The following is a 23,338-nucleotide window of genomic DNA, read 5'->3' as shown; positions in this document are numbered from 1 at the left end:
CAACAATTTGCAAAAAAGAATGACAAATTGAAAGAAAAAAAAAAAGCACGTGCATACTGTGGCAGCTAAAGGCTAAGATACCTTGCAACAAAGCAGGGATGATGTGGCAGTCTAGCAGAGACTTAACGTTGTTTTCTGTGCCCATGGCAAGGCTCCCCAGCACAACGGCACATTCTGTTTTCAGCTCTGTGCTTGAAGTCTCTTGTTGTAGCAAATACAGCAACCTGTCAAAGGGAATTAATGGAATGAATGTTCACATTAAACAAGAAACCACAAATGAAACCAAGCAAAAGCACCCTGCCAAAAACTCCCAATACTAAAGAGAAGACAGGTTCCATAATGTATTTAAAGTGCCAATTATTGGCCACAATGGGTACCTCCATGTGAGATGATGCAAAGTCTGCAGAGGTATTCACAAGTAAAAGGGCATAAATTAATCTAACAAAGATGAATAAAATTTGTCAGGGTTGCTAGCAAATCATGCAATGGTTCTGTCTTTTAAATCCACTCACATGTCTGACTGAGCACCTAAGAAATTCTACATGAAAGTTGTCGAGTTAAGAAAAGAAGTCTAGACATTTTCAGCATGTATGAAATGGGCAAAAGTGTTTTCTGAGGCCTGTGTCTATTTTATATTAAAACTATATAATACTGTTTGATGTATGAAATGGGGAAAGTCTCCAGAGATAGCATTTGTCTTCAAAATGGGATTGGAGATACCAAACGCAATGCCTAGTTTAGACTCCTGGATCTAAATCAGAAATGATATGAAAATGGGTGAAAATCACAAAGAAGGTCAGAATATTATTATTTATGGGGAGGCATCAGCTGACCAGCTGCAGCGCAATACTAAGAGGTGTCCAGAAGCGAGCCGTGTTTTCTTCACTGAAGCACAGGAAAGCATAACAGTACTTTGTTTAAGCAGAAGAAAGTCATGAAATGAATAGAACTGCATAATAAACTCTTGCTGAACTTGAGAACTTAGAACTATAAGAAAAGAAAATCATCTGAAAGAAAATCATTACAGGTGGGTATCTGGACTGGTTCAGTGAGGCTAAGAACTCACGGAGTATATCAACAAATTCTCAATACTTCATGAATCACAATCCGGTTTCAGACCCCTCCATAGTACAGAAACTATACTAGTATCTCTCCTTGCTAAATTCAAGCAAGAAATTGCAATAGGTAAAAACATTCTCCTACTTCAATTCGACATGTCTAGCGCATTCGATATGGTAGACCACAATATACTACTAAGTAAACAACAGGATAGGAATCGGAGGGAATACACTCTACGCTGGCTGCAAAGAGCAAATACTCAAAAAACTCCAGACAGCCCAGAACACAGCAGCCAGACTCATATTTGGAAAACCAAAATACGAAAGCGCAAAGCCCCTACGAGAGAAGCTACACTGGTTACCACTCAAAGAACGCATCACGTTCAAAGTATGCACCCTAGTAAACAAAATCATCCACGGCGAGGCCCCAGCCTACATGTCGGACCTGATCGACCTACCACCCAGGAATGCTAAAAGATCATCTCGCATAATCCTTAATCTTCATTTCCCTAACTGCAAAGGCCTAAAATATAAACTAATGCACGCATCAACCTTTTCCTATATGAGCACGCAATTCTGGAACACACTGCCACGGAACCTAAAAGCGACCTATGAACTGACCAACTTCCGCAAACAGCTGAAGACCCATCTCTTCGACAAGATATACCACAAAGACCAAAACTTGTGAAATCCACATACATATCTAGCAATGTTAAGAATGCCTTATGTCATGTCACTATCTTGTTTTCCATTACCATGCTACCCAAAATACTTCTGTAACACTAAATGTCAATTCTCCTCTCATTTCCACTATCCATGATTTATTGTAAGCCACATTGAGCCTGCAAAGAGGTGGGATAATGTGGGATACAAATGCAATAAATAAATAAATGGATCAAGGGGTTCCTAACCACAAGGTCATATCAAGTCAAACTCCAACATCTCTCCACCCTGGGAAACTGACTGCGGAATACCTCAGGGATCACCTCTCTCACCCAACCTTTTCAACCTAATGATGACCCCCTTAGCCAAGTCTCTTTTCAATCAAGGCCTTAACCCTTTTCTGTATGCGGATGATGTCATAATATACATACCTTTCAAATCGAACCTTTCAGAAATCACCAATATAATAAAAAAACAGCCTACACCTAATGGATACCTGGGCTATGACATTCAAACTAAAACTCAATAAAGAAAAAACACACTGCCTTATTCTTTCATCTCAACATTTTACAAACTGCCCCACAGCCATACATACCCCGGAACACACTCTTCCAATCTCAGATAACCTGAAAATCCTCTGCATTATTATTGACAGCAACCTAACGCTAAAGCCACTGCCATTACAAAGAAAATGTTCCACACAATGTGGAAACTCAAACGGGTAAAACAATTCTTCCCAAGGGAAACCTTTCGCAACATGATTCAAACAATGGTATTAACACATGTCGATTACTGCAATGGAGTATATGCGGGTTGCAGGGAACAAATCCTAAGGAAACTACAGACTGCTCAGAATACGGCAGCCAGGCTTATCTATGGAAAATCTAAATTTGAAAGCGCAAAACCCCTCCGGGAAAAACTACACTGGCTACCAATCAAGGAACGTATCGCTTTCAAGATTTGTACCTTTGTTAACAGAATAATACATGGTGTAGCTCTGAACTAATCGACTTACCAATTAGAAACACAACTGAATCAGCCAGAACGTACTTAACTCTTCACTTCACAAGTTGTAAAAGCCTGAAGTATAAATCAACAAACGCGTCGTTTCTCTTACATATGCACACAGCTCTGGAATTCTCTACCAAACGCCTGAAACCTACGAATAATCATCTATAATTCCGAAAAAACCTAAAAACTCACCTGTTCAACAAGGCATACCCCACACTATCTGACATAAATACTGAATAATGAAATATGGCATTTTAATCAGGAAACGGACAGTATTCAACCCCGACGCATGATCACACCCTAACACTTTGTCTGTATCACCCCAACCTATTTACCAATACTTCTTTACTGTTTTTGTCACTGTAATAGTACCCCTATACTGTATTTGTTCACACCGGAGTCTGTAACCACCTCTCTGGAACTATGTAAGCCACTTTGAGCCTACTAATAAGTGGGAAAAGGTGGGATACAAATGTAACAAATAAATAAATAAAGGAAAAGAAATTAGCAGGTAAGGACCTAATTTCTCCATCTTTAGTGCCAGTACCAAACTAGTCCAGGAACTTGTGGCCTCTAACAATGCAATCCTTAAGATGGGAAGGAACCCCTTCATCCCTGCTCTAATGACCGAGGCCCCAAAGTTTGCATCTTGTCTGGCCACAACATCTAAGAAATAATGCTTGGCATAAGTGTGAAAAGAGGACCAATTTGCTGCCTTACAAATATCTACAAAGGGAAACTGCACTATATTCTGATAAGGAAGAAGACATGCTGTACCTCTAATAGAGTGCACTTTCACCAATGTCGGAAGTTGTTTACCTGCCAAAAGATAACTGAAAAGATCATTTCTTTTAAGTAGCAAGAAATAGTGGCCGTAGAAGTCACCGCACCCTTTTTGACCTTACAAAAAGAACAAATAATTTTTCTGATTTACAAAATTTGTTAGTATATCTAGTTAATGCATTCAAGCTCTTTTGACATCTAGCAAATGCAAAGAAAAATAGAACTGCAATCTTCTGTGTGAAAGGAAGGGAGGTCAACAGATGGTTTCAACCTTCGGAAAAACAGAAGAATCCTGACAAAAAGATACTTCAGCTTCAGTAAATTTAAGAAGCAAATCCCTTCAAGAGAGCCTGAAGTTCTGATACACGTATAGCTGAAGAAACTGCTATTAAAAAAAAAAAAAGTCTTTGAGGGAGGCTCTCTTCGAAGGTTCAAAAAGGTCTTGTTGAATAGATTTCAAAACCAGATTCAGATTCCAGTATGGACAAGTTTTACAAAAAGGACAAAGCCATCCAACTCCTTTAAGGAAACGAGCTACATCCAGATGCGAGGCAAAGGAGGGTATTTTTAGGCGACTTCTGAAAAAAGCTAGGACTGAAAGGCTGTCAGCTGGACCTTCAGAGAACCAAGGGCTAAAATCTGAAGCCTCTCCTGCAAAAAGCCTAAGATATTGGCAACAGACAACTAAAAAGGAGATATACACCTGAGGGAACACTAGACCTCAAATATCCTCCAAACTCTTGCATAAGCCCCTGAAGTAGGTCTTTCCTAGCTTGATGGAGAATGGTAGTGACAATGTCAGGGTACCCTTTGTGCCTTACAGTAAAAAAAAAAAAAAAAAAAAGGTGAGAGATCCTTCATGAATACTGTTCCCTGGTGAAGGAGAATGGGATGGTCCAGTTGAAGATGTATTAGCTTTGCATACCATATTTTCCTGGGCCAATCCGAGGGAATCAGAATTACCTGGCCTGGATAACTTGTAATATAACAAGGTACTCGACCTATCACTGATCAAGGAGGAAACACATAAACCAGGTCTGTCACCAGCCAAGTTTGGGGCAGCAAGTCTAGACCTTCTGAACTGACCTCCTTCCAACAACTGAAAATCATGGGAATTGGTGTTCTTCCTAGTCAACAAAAGATCCAAGATTGAAACCTCCTAGCAGCTTACCAATAGACTGAATATGGATCTAGTAGATGACTGTTGAGGAAGTCTACTTGTCGATTTTGTACTACCGCTATGTGTGTTGCTGAGAGGTTGACTAGGTTCTTCTCCACCTACAGTGGTGGAAATAAGTATTTGATCCCTTGCTGATTTTGTAAGTGTGCCCACTGACAAAGACATGAGCAGCCCATAATTGAAGGGTAGGTTATTGGTAACAGTGAGAGATAGCACATCACAAATTAAATCCGGAAAATCACATTGTGGAAAGTATATGAATTTATTTGCATTCTGCAGAGGGAAATAAGTATTTGATCCCCCACCAACCAGTAAGAGATCTGGCCCCTACAGACCAGGTAGATGCTCCAAATCAACTCGTTACCTGCATGACAGACAGCTGTCGGCAATGGTCACCTGTATGAAAGACACCTGTCCACAGACTCAGTGAATCAGTCAGACTCTAACCTCTACAAAATGGCCAAGAGCAAGGAGCTGTCTAAGGATGTCAGGGACAAGATCATACACCTGCACAAGGCTGGAATGGGCTACAAAACCATCAGTAAGACGCTGGGCGAGAAGGAGACAACTGTTGGTGCCATAGTAAGAAAATGGAAGAAGTACAAAATGACTGTCAATCGACAAAGATCTGGGGCTCCACGCAAAATCTCACCTCGTGGGGTATCCTTGATCATGAGGAAGGTTAGAAATCAGCCTACAACTACAAGGGGGGAACTTGTCAATGATCTCAAGGCAGCTGGGACCACTGTCACCACGAAAACCATTGGTAACACATTACGACATAACGGATTGCAATCCTGCAGTGCCCGCAAGGTCCCCCTGCTCCGGAAGGCACATGTGACGGCCCGTCTGAAGTTTGCCAGTGAACACCTGGATGATGCCGAGAGTGATTGGGAGAAGGTGCTGTGGTCAGATGAGACAAAAATTGAGCTCTTTGGCATGAACTCAACTCGCCGTGTTTGGAGGAAGAGAAATGCTGCCTATGACCCAAAGAACACCGTCCCCACTGTCAAGCATGGAGGTGGAAATGTTATGTTTTGGGGGTGTTTCTCTGCTAAGGGCACAGGACTACTTCACCGCATCAATGGGAGAATGGATGGGGCCATGTACCGTACAATTCTGAGTGACAACCTCCTTCCCTCCGCCAGGGCCTTAAAAATGGGTCGTGGCTGGGTCTTCCAGCACGACAATGACCCAAAACATACAGCCAAGGCAACAAAGGAGTGGCTCAGGAAGAAGCACATTAGGGTCATGGAGTGGCCTAGCCAGTCACCAGACCTTAATCCCATTGAAAACTTATGGAGGGAGCTGAAGCTGCGAGTTGCCAAGCGACAGCCCAGAACTCTTAATGATTTAGAGATGATCTGCAAAGAGGAGTGGACCAAAATTCCTCCTGACATGTGTGCAAACCTCATCATCAACTACAGAAGACGTCTGACCGCTGTGCTTGCCAACAAGGGTTTTGCCACCAAGTATTAGGTCTTGTTTGCCAGAGGGATTAAATACTTATTTCCCTCTGCAGAATGCAAATAAATTCATATACTTTCCACAATGTGATTTTCCGGATTTAATTTGTGATGTGCTATCTCTCACTGTTACCAATAACCTACCCTTCAATTATGGGCTGCTCATGTCTTTGTCAGTGGGCAAACTTACAAAATCAGCAAGGGATCAAATACTTATTTCCACCACTGTAGCTGAAGAGGAGACGTGCTTCTAAAGTCAGTTTAGGGCTCCATGCTCCCCTCTGTCTTGTTGATATAAGCTTCTGCTGTTACATTGTCTGATAAGACACGAACTGACCTCCCTAAGAGGAGACCAACAAAGCTTAGCAGGGCCTTGCAAATTGTTCTGTGCTTGTCTGCTGATTGACCAAGAAGCTTCCCTCAGTGACCATTTGCCTTGGGCTAAGTGGTTCTAAAATGTGCCCCCCAGCCTAAAACTGGCATCTGTAGTTATTACCACCCAATCTGAGAGAAACAGGGGAACTTCCTTTAACAAACTGCTTGAACAAAGAAATCAACACATACTAGTCTTTCCCTGCAAAGTCCAGAGAAAGTGGTGGTGGTAAGACTAAAGAACTGGTGACCCAATGACTGTAAAGTGATTCTCGGTCTTACATGAGCTCTCACCCACAGAACATCCAACGTCACTGCCACAGATCCCAGAACTTGCATGTAGTCCCAGGTTTCAGGGTTCTGCTGTTGGAAGAGTCTGAATTGAGATCAAAGCTTCTGCATCCAGTGAGTCAGAGAAAAGACTTTGCCTTGAGCAGTATCAAACAGAACCTCCAGATATTCTAGCGATTGGGTATGGCAGTTTGTCTTTTCAGAGTTGACTACCTAACCCAGAGATTGCAGAAGCTGCAGAACTTGGGCTGTAGTACTTAGGCATTCCTGATCCAAAGAAGCTCTGATTAACTAATTAAATCAGAGGATTCTTACTCCTTGATGAAGAAAGGCAGGCAACATTACCATGACCCTGGAAAAATTATGGGAGTTGTTGCAAGACCAAAATATATTGCTCTTGAAAGAGCAAAATTGTAAATCTGAGAAATATCTCTGGTACGAATGCCAAATGAGAATGTGAAAATAAGCCTCTTTTAGATGTAAAGAAGACAGAAACTCCCCTGGGCGAACTGCAAATGCAAGGTTTCCCTGGCCTTCACTAACCAGATAATGGAAGCTTATCAGCATTTAAATAAATATATCTTTTGGCCATGGTGGGTCATGGCTCAAATGACGACACTGGTGTGCTCATGCATTTTGTTTTGGCCCTCACCTTTTCTTTTCTTATATTTAATTATAATTCTACCCCCAATTTTCTTTTTTGGGTGCTGTTTTTGATATGCACTGAAGTGTTATAGTCCTTTGGGGGGGGGGGGAGTTTATGACTAGCCACCCCCCTTTTATTTTAAATTTTATAAACCACTTAGCTGTTTTTACAATTGGCGATATATCAAATAAAACTGACCTTGGCCTTGACCATTCTGAAATGTGGAACTCTTAGACAACAATTCACCTTCTTGAGATCCAGAATAGGACAAAGGAATTCTCTTTCTTAACCTGTTATTGACAGGGAACCAAAACAACTGCCCCAAGATTTCTGAAAGCGAGTAAGGTGGATTCTCCATTTTCCTTTTTAATGGATTCCTACAAGGAAATTCCAAGAAAACAAGCTACAATGGGGCAAGAAAATTCTATATTTGTAGCCTACCCTGATAATATTTAGAACCAACTGATCTGATGTAATCCGGGCCCATTGCTGCGGGAAATCAGAAGATAGCCTCCTAGCACTTCCTTCACAGAATGGACCTGGACCCCCATTACTAGCCAACTTTTGAGGCACTCTGGGAATGATATCCCTGGAAACCTGCTCTCTTATCCCCTTGAAAGAAAGGTTGTCTTGTTTGAAAACAGCATTTTTGAGAATAGGTTGAACAACCTGGCCTATAATATTTGACATCTCTGAACTCCTGTTGGAAGAAACGTGGAGGAGTACTTAGACTTATCCTCAAAGATTATGAGGTTTCAATTCCCACAGATCTTTAACTATCTTGTTTCTAAACAGAAGCTTATTTTTAAAGGGGAGCTTACTGAGGCAGGTCTGATGTCTGACAGCATCAATCTCAAAGGATTATTTGTGCTTGCAGTCCTGCAAATTCTTCAAGGCTATACCTCCTTCTATAGGAATAGCGGTCTTCTTGGTTAGAGCTGCTACTACAGCATCCTATCACTCCCTGCACACAATGAACCAGGACCCCAAAAGGCCAACTCTTGAGGCATTCCCAGCAGGAAGTAAAGTATACAAACAAAACATAGCTCTGCCAATTTTAAGACCTGAGTCAGGATAGCCCCGCTCAGCTAAGATTAATTCCAGAATTGTTTCATAGATAGGAAAAGTTTTCGACAGACTTTTGTGAACAGGCATAACTGAAGGTTGAAGAGCAGAAATATTAAGATCTTCAAGAGATTTCAAAATTAAATAAGTTCCCTCTTTTTGAAATAATCTAAGAACCATTGGGTCAACTCCTGTCCAGATGAGAACTACTTCTTCCAGTAGATCCCTAAAAATAGAAGATTCGGAGGCAAAGTCAGAAAACAGAGGAACTGATTTACCCTTTTACTATGCCGCACGGCAATGTGGACACAGCCCGTTCAAAGTGAATAGGCTGTGTTGGCACTAGAGAAATGCAGCCGCTAACGCGGCTTAGTAAACAGGGGGGGTTGTTAATTTCTTTTAAAAACTGATAACCCACTTAACACTAAGCAGCTTGCAACAAAAAAACATAAATAAAATTTAACACAAAAAGAACTAACAATCTATAAACAACATCCACAATCTCACCCCCCCCCCCAAAAAAAAAAAGTGAATAAAGAATTCCCCACCTACCAAGGACATTGATAACTTCATTTAAATACCATAGAGGGCCTGCAAAAATGGATGGATTTTCAACACTTTCTTAAATTGCATTAATAGACTGAATCAAGAACTTCTTCCTGTTCTTTTTGGAATGAGTAGAGCAAGGAATAAAAGGAACAGGGTTAGAAGAATCGTGAGCTTGGCTCTATTTTAATAAATAAGTTTGATGAAGAGACAGAATAAAATCTGGTGAGAAAACCAAAGCCATTCTTGCTAGAAAAGACGATAATGGAGTAAAGGTATGACCCTCCATTGAAGAACTGCCGCCTGAGTAGAGATTTGAGCCACTTATGAAAGTGAAACCATGGGGCGCACACTCATAATGGCTGCCATTCCTGCAACCGTGAGACACCTCAGAAACATGAGAAACTTCAGACTGAGGAGAAAAGCCCCGAAAGCTAGTCCCCAAAGAATCCTCATCTGGATCATCTGTCTGCTACTGCTGTTTAAGCTGCTTATATGAAGCACAAGAGCCCAATGGACTCAAAATGCTCCACAGCAGGAGCAATATTTAATGGATTCTGCCAGAGGCGTCACTGATAATATAAAGTCAGCTGCAGAAGTCTTAGAAACAGCAAAAGTTGTAGAAAAAAGCCCCACCAGCAAACGCTTTTTCCCTACCCGGGTGAATGCAAGAACAAAATGGACAGAAAACTTACCCCAGCTATCTTCCTACTCACAATTCTCAGCTCTCCTCAGACAACAGTCAGTAACAAAAGACAGAAGAAGGGTAAAAACTTCGGGGAGAGGGATGGGATAGGGACCTGGCACCACCAGATATTTTCCAGATGATTATGAAAGACAGATGAAAATCTTTCCCACATCTAATCTGGTACCAGGGTTCAACCAGACCTGGAGCTATAAAGACATTCAAAACTGTAGCTGCACAGGCAGAAATCTATTACCTGCTGGAGAGGGAGAACACAAAATTTTGTTGTTCCTTAACAGGAACTTGTGAAACTCAAACAATTCATTATTCTTCTATCTCCACCTGCTGGTAGGTGGGCACATTACCCATAAGTTCCTGGATTGGTCTGGTGCTGGCACTAAGGAAATGTTGATGGGATACACCTAGAGGAACCATTGTTGCAACAAACAAAGGGATAGCTAGTTGAACAAAGATCTGCAACAATGCACTAGAAATGATTAGGCAGACCTGATGGGCCACAGAAACACAGAATATGATGGCTGATGTATTATAAAGTGCATTTGTGAGAATAAACGAAAGGATAAGCAATTTAGGTTGTGTTATAATGGTTCTTTTTGTCTCCTTCTCTCCTCCCATACACAGTGAAATACTGCAAGACTAGATATACCTTGGTACCGCTCCCAAAACAATCAGGTTGGCTTTCTGCTTGTTGTTTCCAATGACTGCATTTTTCATGTCTCTATCCGTTTAGGAACGAAAACAACAACAAAAAAGAAATGGTAAAATATGTTTTAATAAAAAATGTTTTCCAGCAAGTTCAATATTACTTAACTTTTCTATAGAGGTTCATCTGTTCCCCTTATGAAGCCTAATTTGTACTCAAGCAAATAAAACATGACTTAAATCTCTGCTCTTCTGTATATCACAACCTCTGATACAAATGATCTAGACTTCTCTGGAAGTTTTACTATTATCCAAATGGCAGCCCCTGCTTCAAAATTTGGAATGGGATTTTATTTTTAAAATTGTTCACTTTCCCAAATCTAAACTCAAAGCAAGTTATAATTCAGGTACTGTAGTTAGTTTCCTGTCTAAGAGGCTTTCCAATCTAAACAGTACCTGAGACAATGGAGGTTAACTGACTTGCCTAAGATCACAAGGAACATCAGCGGGAGACGTGTGTTTTCAACACTGGCTTCTTTGGTTCTCGGTCCACTGTTCTAATCACTAAGCTACTCTTCCACTCCATTCAAAAGTAACCAGCATTAAACAATCAAAACCACTCTTCTCCTCTAAGACAGCAATATATATTTCTAATTACCATTCCCCATGTCTCTAAGTAGTTTAGGAATTTCTTTGTCTAAGAAGTTACATGTTTCCATCATGCTATTCAGTCAGCAACTTATGATGCAATTCTCAAGTCCTAGTTAAGTGTTAACAATTTGTACTATGCCTTTCTCAAGAGAAAGTAATAGGGCTAAATCAGGAGACAGTCAATCACAATAGTATTTTAGAGCAGCAGCAGCCAATAACTCTTCAAAAAAAATTGGCAATTAGGCACTGGAATCTACTATTTTGTGCAAGATGCTAATGATAAGAAATTTAGCAGTCAGAACACTAAATATCAAGCCAAATATTCAAAAGGAGTTATCTATGTTGCAGCCACTGCTATACAAATAAACCTCCTATCCACAAATATTCAGCAGCACTGTGGGGGTAATTATTTAAGAAGCCATGTAGGCGTCTATCTTTGATAGCCCATACAGTACTCTGCAAGCCAGCGTTCATGTAGGCAGGGCACACACTTATGCCCATAAATTATAGAGTGCTATAATTTACAAGTATCCCTCCTGAATCTAGGCACAAGCATTTCTATGGCTGGGGTAAGTGCTCACCCATATTTACCTAGTTACACTAGTATTCTATAAAGAAAACTAGGCATCTACCTTTCTTTATACAATAGCTGCTAAATAATTACGTTCATGGTACCTAAATATAGGCACCCTCTAATAGAATTATCCCCTATACTGAAATATTCAAATACCACAGAAAGTGTTACTGGGGGTTTAAATATTGACCTAATCTTGTTCAAGTTATCAAACCACTGCAATCCCTCCTCTCCCCCCCCCCTACAAAACAAAAAAATCCTTAACACTGGACAGGTGTAAGCACAATATCTGATTGAAAAATCATGCATGTTATCACAGCTATCCCTCAAACATCCAGGACACAGCTGACATATCATCAGGGATTTCTTTTTTTTTTTTTTTTATTTACTGTCAAAATTCTGGAAACTCAACTAATTTACAGTAAGTAGTTTAATACATAATTAAACACTAAATGCAGCACAGGAATTGTAACTGAGATTAAAGAATAATAATTTTGACAAAAAAAATGTACGTTTCTATTACTTACACAACACCTTGCAGGACCTTCTGAGGATCAGGATCAAACAATCTGTCCACATAATGGCGACTACTTGCTGTTACTTCCTGCCAGATAATAAAAGAAAAAAAGAATATTCTGAACAAAACAGAAAAACATATATACCTGTCAGTTCAAGTTAATAAACCTCCAACCTGTTAAGATTTCTACAACCAGAACTCCTCCTCCAACCCCATCAATCAGGAGTTTCATTTCTTATTGACATTTAGAGGGTAATTATATAAAGTGGCACCTAGATTTAGATGCCAAGGACTCACCTATTGAGAGCATATTCTATAAGTAGGTGCCTACTTTTTTTTTTTTACAGAATACTAGTGTTAGCGGATCAAACATGAGCCTATATTTTAGGCTTAAGCACTTTAAAGAATGTGCCTAAATCATAGTATTCTATAATTTATGTGCATAATTGTGGGTCCTGCCTCTGCTCTGCCCAAACTCCTACATGAAAGTAAAAGATTGGTGCATAGAGTAGCTGGAAGTCAATCATTTATGCATGCACATATGCATGTAAATGACTACAGCACCAGCACTTACGCACATGCTTGCTGCCTAAATCTAGGTGGCACCTTACAGAATTACCCTCCTTATAGTCTGCTAGGCAGGCAAGTCAGTACAAGTTGGATTACAATCATTCAACGACTTAAATAAAAGAATGTTATTGACAGAATATGCACTGGAGCTATGTTTGTTGGTTTGTTTTTCTCAATGTATCATCAACATGTGAATCACAGGTTAAAGCCAGTACCATATGAGTTTGGTTTTATCTGTATTTAGACTCAAATGATTTCTTTCCAACTAGGTAGTTATCCCCTCCAAACAATCATTCAGTTTATTTATAGAAAACAATGTCACTTTCGATTGTAATCTTCAATTAAATATTGTATTCATAAAGATTACAAATAACTCTATAGTCCACTACAAGGCATGCAAGAGGACTTATATATTATATATTAAATCCCAATAAATAAATAGTAGTGGTGAAAGTAGGAAATCTTGGGACAGGCCACAAGATAAAGGAACAACTTCTGAATAGTAATTGCTCCAAAGAACCATTGAGTTCTACTGGAAAGATAAGATTGCAACCAGTCTTTTGGCACACACCCCACTCCTATTTTTGAAAGTCTTCTTAATAAGAGCATAGGATTTGCTGTGTTGAATGTTGTTGATGAGGGCATCGACCAAACTAGACAGCTGCTGCACCGAGTTCCGCAAATGGATGCTCGTAAAGAGCTGGTATGATTGGATACAGGCAGCGAGCATAGCAGCCTGAAACAGCTTCCTCCCAAAACCACCATTATGGCAAATGTAAGCCACATTGAGCCTGCAAATCGGTGGGAAAATGTGGGATACAAAAGCTACAAACAAACAAACAAATAAAAGAGTCCAAGGTCCTAGCTTCTCTGCTTGGGGACACTGAAGCATAGTCTCTAGAACTCTTGGCTCTTTTGAGGGCGGAGTCCACCACCATGGAGTTATGGGGTAACTGAAACCTTATCAACCCAGGTTCACTGTGGATCCGATACTGGGAATCAGTCTTCTTAGGGACAACAGGACCAGACAGAGGGGACGCCCAGTTCCGCATAAGCACTTCCCGGAGTACCTTAAGCAAAGGCGCTGTCACTGCTTCTTTAGGTGGAGAGGTGTAGTCAAGGACCTCGAGCATCTCAGCCCTGGGCTCATCCTCCATGTCTACGGAGAATGGAATGGCTTCAGCCATTTCCCGTATAAAAGATGAAAAGGAGAGACTCTCAGGAGGAGACAGTCTCCTTTCAAGTGGAGGGGAAGGTTCAGAGGGAATCCTAAAGGACTCATCGGAGGAGAAGTACCAGAGATCTTCCTCTGACACCCACAAGCGCTCCTTCTCGGTATTAGAAAGCACTTCCCTCAGTGAACTCCGAGACCGTACCCGCCTCAACGCCGAAGACCCATGGTCTCGATGACGATGTCGAGGAGCTGACCCTCGCATGGACTGCGGTGAAGCTTCCTCCACCGACGTCAATGGGGAGTCGACCTGGGTGGCAGCCAATACCAGAGCTGCAAGTGGCATCAAGCTCAGGGACCTCACCATGGGTGGAGGCCCAGAGACCACAGCACCAGGCAACACGGTAGGCGCAAGCACCCCTGACACCGATGCAGATGTTCACAGCAGTCCCTCCAGAAGCTCTGGAAGCAAGGCCCAAATGCACTTGTCGAGAGCCGCCATCGGAAAAGGCTGCAGGGCCAGTGGAGCAGTCGATGTCAGCGTCGCCTGGGGTTCTGGAGCAGGAACCAGGCTGCTGAGAGACTGACACGTTGGCACCTCCTGTATGGAGGGGGAGCAGTCCTCCCAGTGTCGACGCTTCTCGGGTGCCGAATCCCTCAGCGTCCCGGAGCTCCCGGCACCATGCTTCGAAGGAGAACGGTGTCGGTGCTTCTTAGCCTTCGGTGCTGACAACGACTTCATCGAATCGCTACATCATCTCAGGGTCGGGTCCGACGATGGACAGTCCCGGGGGGGGGGGGCCCTGGACAGCAGGAAGCCTCGAGGTAGGTGGAGACCCACTCGACGCCTCACTACTCCCAGAATGCCACAGCCTCTCAGCGGCCATGCCTACCTCTACTCCCGACGTTGATGCATTCCTCAATGCCTATGTTGACGCCGCTGACCTCGGTTCCAAAGCCGACGTCAAAAGACTGGACCGAGCCCCAAAATGTTTTTCTCTCTGGGCTTCTTGAGCCAATTGAGTCCTTTTCTTCATACGAAGACAAAGGACTCAACGAGCTGGGCTATGGTCGGGCCCAAGGCACTGGATACACCAGGAATGGGTATCTGTGCTGAGATGGTCCGGTTGCACCAAGTACAACGCTTGAAGCCTCTGGGTGTCTTTGATGACATGGAAGGGAAGACAGAACAGGCTAAATCAAAGGTCTAGACTGCCGAGAAAAAAGGGCACAAAAGGAGGAACCCGGCTGAGCAGCCTAAATTCGGCTGCAACAAAAAAGAAAGGAAACTTTACTGGGGCAAAAAATAAACTAAGAAAAATAAAGGGAACAGACTTTTTTTTTTTTTTTTTAAATACAAAAAGAAAACAACTAAGGAAAAACCGAACAAATAGAAGAAAATCACCGAAAAAACGGTCAAGGCTCTTTCTCCTCACGCAGAAGAAAAAACTAAGAAGCGCGGCGGGCAGGAAGATACTTTGCACATGCATAGTCCGGCGTGTGGCGTGCTCAGACGGCTCTAGCAAACCTTTTGCTATGCAAAATGCCGGTTCCCAGGCCAGCATGGATCGCCGACCCACATGCGAGTATAATACAGCCTGCTTGTCCTCAAAGAAAGCATATATGTATGTATATTATAAATTCATGCATAAGTTCCAGACTCACGCTTCTTCTATAATATGAGTGTTCCAGATCATTGTATTTGCTAAGCTCATTTCCACTGGTCTTGGTTAAATAAAAAGCAGTCATTATGGGGTAAATTCTATACAGATTGCTCTAAAGTTAGGCACCAAAAAACTGGGTACTAGGCTAAAATCCTATAACAGCACAGTTGCACGCCAAATCTGCTATAGAATATGAGAGTAAGTCCACAGCTTCACACCAACCTTTAGGCACAACCATTTACACAATGTCTAACTGGCATAAATGGTGGCATCTAAATGAGGCAGTTGCGTGTGTAAATGCAACTGAAGTGACCACAATAATCGGAACGCCCTGACACACCTAAGCCCCTCCCATATTAACACTCCCTTTGCATTTGTGCATGAAAGAAGTTAGGTACGCTGTTTATAGAAGAGGCGTATGTCTGCTGCACGCACAATGGCAAATTAGCACCAATTAGTGCTTGATAATACCGATTATTTATTTGTTGCATTTGTATCCCACATTTTCCCACCTATTTGCAGGCTCAATGTGGCTTACATTTGTCAGCTATCGTTCCGTAATGGCGATCGCCATTTCCGGAATGAGAAATACAGAGTTATATTGCAATAAGGTTTGTAGATGACAATTAGGCAACCAAGTAAAAATTCATTTCTATGATGAGAAATAGAATGGTAATGCAATTAAAGTATTGGTATTTAATCACCAATTTGGTGTCAATTGTTATGTGCATACCTGGCTCTATTTTTATAACTGCACACCAATTATTGAATTTGGTATGACTTCTTTGCACCTACTTTTTATGCAGGTATTAATCAAGCAATTAATTAGCGCACACCTGGGCAAGCAAAATGCTGTTCTACACAAACATCCCTTATAGAATTACCCCAGGTGGAGGGCATAAGAATATAAGAACTGACATACTGGATTTAGAATCCTGTTTCTTAAAGTGGCTAGTCCAGGTCACAAGTACCTGGCAGGATCCCAAAAAGCAGAAAGATTATGCTGCTGCTTATTCCCAAGGATTAGCAGCGACTTTCCCCAAGTCTACCTGGTCAAAACTTTTACAGACTTTTCCTCCAGGAACTCATCCAATAAGCTCACCTACGTCAACTGCTGTTACCACAGCAACAAATTTCAGAGTTTAATTGTGTACTGTGTGAAAAAATATTTGTCCCAGTTCAAGCGTACTACTTAATAACTTCATGGAGTCTCCCATAGTCTTTGTACTTTCTGAAAAACAACTGACTTGTGTTTACCATTCCACTGCATTCATTATTTTACAGATCTCTATCACATCTCCCTTAGCTGTCTCTTCTCAAAGCTGAAAAGCCTTAACCTCTTTAGCTTTTCCTCAGAGGAAAGTTGATCCATTCCTTTTTTCATTTTTGCCATCCTTGTCTGTACCATTTATCATTTTCCTATATTTTTTTGAGATGTGTCAACTACATCTGCACAAAATACTCAAGTTGTGATCGAATCATGGAGTGATACAGAGGCATTACGATAACCTCTGTTTTATTCTCCATTTCATTATAACATCTAGCATTGTTTATTTTTTACCACCGCTGTACATCAAGCCTAGGATTTCAATCTATTATCTGTGATGATGCTTACACCCCTTTTTCTTGGTGTTGGTTTCTAATGCGTAACCTAGCATCATGTAGCTATAATTTGGATTACTTTTCCCTGCATACATCATCACCTTGCACTTGGCAACTAAATGGTAGATGAAATTTAATTTGAACAAGTGTCCCTGTCTCACATGGTCCTCCTGCAAAGTCTCACAATCCTATTTGTAATATATCATCAACACCAGGACAGTTTTACTAAACAGATGGTGGTAAAAGTATCTGTGGTAATTGTCAATACTTACGCACATAAATAACTTTTCATGGTAACTATACGGGAAGATCTTGAAAACACCCTCAACAGTAGTGCAAATGTATCCTATTCTCTCCTTCTGGGGTCACCGCCCTCCCTCGTTTCCTCGGCTCTCCCATCCCTGCCTACCATTCCCCACTCCTCCATATTCATGTTGTGTAGGCCAGGCTTCTCATCCAGGTTCCATTTTTTCTGGTGAACTGCCAATCTCTTAAATCTTTGAGCTCTTCTCAGCCGTGTGCTGTTTAACTGAAACCTGTCTCCGGAGCAGTAAGAAAGCAGTGATCTCTCAATCACTTCCACCAGGCTATGTGGCCTTCTCCCTCTCATGGTTCCTTCATCATGAGGGAGGAGTCATCTTAATTGCCCACCAATCATTTCAGCTTGCTGATCTTTACTTATACTGGTTTGCCTATTCTGAGGCAATACTGGTTCGCTTATTTCTCTCTACTCCTTTGTACTTTCTATTGCTTGGCTATCCACCCTCTGCAGATGCTGCTCAATCAGATTTTCTTGCCACTATGATTTCTGAAGCCATGACATGTTTTCCCAACATAGTTATCCTTGGAGATTTTATAAAATACATATAGAGCCACACAGATATACGTATGCTACACACAAGAAAAGGAACCCTTTACAAATGTGCATACACAAGACAAGAAGCATCAAGTAGTGATACATACATGTATACACTGAAATTGTATAAACTGCCATGACATATACGTAAAAGTTGCAATGGATATACAGTATGTGTATGTGGCAAATTTTATAAGGATACACAGACAATAACTACTAATTTCGAAGGTGGGGTGGATTTGCCACTCAGAGAGATAAGCACTAAAAACGTGTAGTCATTAGTGAACATTCAGTTCATTGGTGTGCCTTAAACAAATTCTTGTGCAAATGATCACCCAAAGCACCCTCAGAATATGCCTCCTTTCTATATGTTTAAAATCTTGAGTATTCTAAGAGGCTGAATGAATTTCTGTTTCGGTTCTGATTACGGTGCCGAAACTGGCCCAAATTCCTTTTTCTGCCTGGTTTCAGTTTTGGCCAAAAGGCTACAGCCATGGTTTTGAAACTGACTGGGTGTTTTTGGTGAGGAAGCCAAAAATGTATGCTTTCTCCAAGAGCCACATGGTAGCCGGGCAGTAACTCCATTTTGGCATGCGTTGGGCGTGCGTAGACGCTTACATGGCTTAGTAAAATGGCGCCCTCATTTTTTTAAGGCACAATTGACAATATGTGATCTCGCAGTGCTGAAATGCGCCTACAAAAAGGTATGTTCCTCAGAAGTAGTAACTGGAATCTCTGCTATATATATTCAAAAAGGGACTTGTTTGATATAATTATGGATCTCTTAGCATATTGTCAAGTTAAGGAAAAATTACAGAGGTCATTGTAAAAAGCCTGTACACATGGAGAAGAAAACTGTTATGAAGAATAAGCATGGATTCTGGTGCAACAGGTCCTGCCAGCTCAACTTTTTCTTTTCTTTTTTTTTTTGTTGAGAAAATTAGCATAAAGCTTATGAGAGAAAAATGAATACAACTCATATGAATTTTGCTAAAGATTTTGATATGATACCAAGAACTGGATTTATGTATTTGGTCTCTCTATGGATGTGATAGCCTTGAGTTCCCACCAGAGGAAATATTGTAGTGGAAAAAAAAATTGACAGAGGCAGGTAGCACCTTGTAGACTACTCAATTCATTGAGCTGTGCACTAAAAGGACACCTCCTTCTCTATAGAACAGACCTCTCTCAAGCACTGCTCAACATAACAGTAGAATCTCATCAGACCTACCACCTTACCAGTAGCGTAGCTACAGGTGAGCCAGGGTGGGCACAGGTCCACCCATTCTTGGCTCAGGCCCACCAAGCGGCGGCACCCCACATCAACATCTCTCCTCCTCCACGGCATCCCAGCATCTGCCCGTCCATTGCTGAACCCGGTTCCTCCCTGGTGTACCTTACAGGTGTCCCCGGCACCTGCAGTGATTTAATTATTGCTGCCTGAGCCGGCTCTGCAGGATTCCATTGGCCAGGTCCCAACAGACAAGAAATGATGAAAGCAAGGGTGGGACGCCTGTAAGGAACACCAGGGAGGGGTGGGATTCAGCAACAAGTGGGCAGATGCTGGGACGCTGTGGAGGAGGAGAGATGTTGATGTGGGGTAGGTGAAAAAAAAATCTATAATTTTTTTTTATATCTGTGGGGGGGGGGGGCTATGGAGTGCCGTGTTATGCGTGCAATGGAAGGGCCCATCTAAGTTAGCTCTGGGCCCATCCAAAATACTGGGTCTGGCTACACCATTGCACCTTACAAGAGAAAGGGTGGACAGGTGATAAGATTTTATAGTATACCAAATGCCACTGATTCACTTATAACAGGACAACAACTGCACAGAATGAACAATGCTTAATAAGAAAATGCCATCAAGATGGAGAAGGCAGCTTCATACTGCTGCCTATCCTGACTTGTGAGAAATCTGGTCCCGATGATACCACAAAGCAAGAGTTCTTTAACTGATGCACAGTATTTACAGTGTTCTTGGATTTCTTTGCTCTTCACTTGATTAACACACTAAGCGGAAGGAAGCACTACGGTAGTTCAGGCCATCTGCGCACGATTTGGGGGGTGGGGGGAAGAGAGCAGGCATGCCTAGCGCTAATCGGTTAGCTACACTGCTGCACACCAACCAACCAACACATGGTTAGTGTGTGAGCCCTTTCCCCCTTCTAAATAGGTGTCATTAAGGGCTTTCGCACTAATAGCCACACACTAATCTGGAAATTAGCACCTGGCCATTAATATAAAAAATGGGAATGCGGTCATTTTACTGCAGCACTAAAAGTGACCTTAGCACGCAGGGAAACCCACACGCTAATGACAGCACATGGCCCCTTCTAGCACAGCTTAGTAAAATGGCCCCAAAGACTGTCATTAGACAATTAGAATGTGGTTAAACTAAATAGATCCGCAGTTCTTTCAACCTAACTATGAAAGCAGTAAGTGCTCTAAAATAAACAGATCACAAAAAAAAAAAAAAAAAAATCACACATTATGGGAATTGTCTTTGTTAGTTCCTTATTGATTATTTTCTACTTCTGAGCATTTATATGATATGAATGTAAAATTATATAATGGAATAAATAAATAAAAAATAAAAAATAAATCACACATTGTTCTTTCAGGCTAGTGAGCCAAAAACATTTCAACAAGTTGACAAACAAATGCTAGTTTGTCTTTTTCACGCCCAATTTCAAACTGTATTATTATATACTATTTCACATAATAGAATTCAACCTGTTTTGAAAAAGAAATGCCAAGTTTCTATCTAATAGTTACTTCAAATCAAATTCTGCTAGCCATTTCTGTTAGCCAACCAGAATAAGCTATAAAAGCCGGATCCACTCTATACCTCCTCCAATCAGGTCTGCGGAGCATCCAGCTTTTAATTATGCGCTGCCTTGGTTCCTCTGCTACCTTGGGCATGGTGCTCCAACTTATCTCATATCATCGGCGTGTTCCTCCCCCTTGCTTTCAGTCAAACAAAACACATATCATTTGCATCTTTTTATGTCTGTGCATTGGGAACCTATTTTTTTTTTTGCGCTGCTCCCATAGCCCTGATTGGGCACTGTTCCAGATAGCGCTGAGTTCTGAGCATCAGCCCATTAAGTAACTATGAATGAAGTTTTCCCCATTTCTTTATAAAGGACTGAATCATTTAGGGGTTCTTTTACTAAGCTGTGGTAAAAACTGGTCTACGCACATTTTTCCTACATGCTAAGACCATTTTTACCACTGCAGTAAAATGGCTGATTTTCTATTTTTTTTTAATAGCCATGCGTGGACATTAAAAAAAATTTGCATGCATACACATATCACCACCTATTTCGTAGGCGATAAAGGCTCACGCACTAATCCTGTGCTAATCAGTTAGCATGCGGTAATGTAACTATGTTAACTGATTAGCACTGGAATGCCTACTTTCCACCTCCAAACACACCCCCTTCAAGAAACATTTTAAAAAAATGTTTAGCATGCAGTTTGTGTGCACAGATTTGATAGTTACTGCAGGACACTTGAGCGCATCCCACAGGACACCATTTGAAGATGTGTTAACTGCCTGATAGCACTTATCACCAGTTAGTAAAAGAGCCCCTTAATTATGATCAATAAATCTTTTCACAGCTTAGTCCCAGATATAGCCAAATCATAGACCATATTTATTATAATTCTTCAGGAAATTTGCTTAAAATAGATATCTAACCACTTTTCTCCCTAGGAAACAAAGATGCAGATCAGACCTCTGAAGGTATCGCCCATGTTTGCCCAAAAGGTACCAAATTAGCATCACCACTAACATCTATCAAACAAACACATTTTTAAAAAAACGAGTTTCCCTTTCTCCATCGCCTTCTTGTGGGAAAACCTATACACGTCAGTTCTAATGACTTATATCATCGCAGAAATTTTTTTTTTTTTACAAAAAAGTCGCTCTTCCCTTTCCTGCCAGGGCATCTTGCGGCCTCCCCGGTGCACCTGCCCGGGGGAGGGAGGCAAGGAACACCCGGCGCCCTTCACCACTGTCGCCAGCTGGAGCGGTGTCTTCTTGAGTCCAGCCCCGGCCCCCGACTCAAGCTACGCGAGAGACTGGGCGCTACCTCCCGCCTTTCCGCCGCGACCCCGGCCTGGCGGCGTCCGTCTCCCCCTGGATCCTGTGAGTGACAGGAGCGGCGGGGGGCGATATAGTGACTCTATAGCAACCCAAGCGAGAAGGCGAGGCCCAGCTGCTGCCCATCCGCCCTCCGTTCCCGTCTCTCGCCTGCTCCCATTTGCCGCCGCCCGGCGGAGGCAGAAGCCGGTGAGTTACTTACAGAGAGCACGCTCATGCGGATAGGGGTCTCCAGGAGACACGCCATCTTGATAATTCCCGGCCTAGCGCTGCCCGTCCGCCCGCAGCCAGCCTTTTGTTCCGGCCGAAGCACTTTCCACTCAGATGGTGGAGCCGCCGAGCCGAAACGGCACTCAGCCCTCCGGCAGAAATTTAACCGTAGCCTACCGACCCCATGTGGCCAAGGGAAGGCGCCCAAGAGGTGGTCAGAAAACCAATTAAGGGGCAGCTCTTCTGACGAATGTGCGAAGTGGAAGCCGAGACTAGTTTTACTTGGTGGGAGGGGGAGGGAGACAGCTGTAGGATGTGGTGATGCTGCTGCTGTTGCCCGCAGAATCCTTCATCCTCTCTCCCGGTTGCTAGTGAGGGAGGGATGGAGAAATAAATACAAAAATGAATCTGACCAGAGTCTGGGGAGCACAGCTACTGTGCCTGAAAGAACCATTCCCGAGGTGGAAAAATAGAAGATATTATGAAGGAAAAACAGCATGTTGTAACCACAGAATTTTCAGGACTTAAATTGGACTTCTCAAAAAATTTCCAAGTAATATAGAAGCAACCCGCAAAATTAGAATTTTGTGGGAACCGACTTCTAATTCCTTTGCTTAAGTAATTGAGTTTGAAGTATTTTCTTGACCCCTTCAGTTCAACTTCCCAGCCAGATGCAAGAGTACAGTGAGGCTGTTTGTGTATTTGTTTGTACTATTTTATGCTAGAACTTAACCTCAGCTTTTGACAAGGCTGATAGCCAAAGTGGGCTGCTTTGAATGTTTAAAGTGGGATTGCTTACTTTTTCTAAAATTTGCTTAACTGTTTGCCCATGTTGGAAATTTGTTTGGGGGGGGGGGGGTCAATTTTAAGTAAAAAATTTTCAACCTTGACCTATCCTTAGCCAACATTTACTTCTGTAACCCAGGTCTCACCCATGCACTAGCTCCAGTCCCAGGCCACAAAACAGATCTCAGTTCAGTTTCACA

General features: G+C 42.0%; 1 protein-coding gene across 2 annotated transcripts in view; it reads right to left on the bottom strand.

Annotated features, from left to right (window-relative positions):
- Positions 1-22,576, bottom strand: part of ARMC8 (armadillo repeat containing 8) — a 191,650-nt gene extending 169,074 nt beyond the window's left edge. The window contains exons 1-4 of one of the 2 annotated variants that reach the window (XM_030208942.1): positions 22,345-22,576; positions 12,182-12,258; positions 10,434-10,505; positions 82-224 (exon numbers count right to left, since the gene is read on the bottom strand). In XM_030208942.1, coding sequence (XP_030064802.1) covers positions 82-224; positions 10,434-10,505; positions 12,182-12,258; positions 22,345-22,389 — 337 coding nt within the window. In that variant the 5' untranslated portion in view covers positions 22,390-22,576. The remainder of the gene's footprint in view (positions 1-81; positions 225-10,433; positions 10,506-12,181; positions 12,259-22,344) is intronic. The other variant, XM_030208943.1, reaches the window with a different exon arrangement.
- Positions 22,577-23,338: the final 762 nt, after the last annotated feature.

This window comes from Microcaecilia unicolor, chromosome 7 (genome assembly GCF_901765095.1).
Source record: "Microcaecilia unicolor chromosome 7, aMicUni1.1, whole genome shotgun sequence".
NCBI classification, from domain to species: Eukaryota; Metazoa; Chordata; class Amphibia; order Gymnophiona; family Siphonopidae; genus Microcaecilia; species Microcaecilia unicolor.
This window is presented reverse-complemented; position numbering and strand designations above follow the sequence as displayed.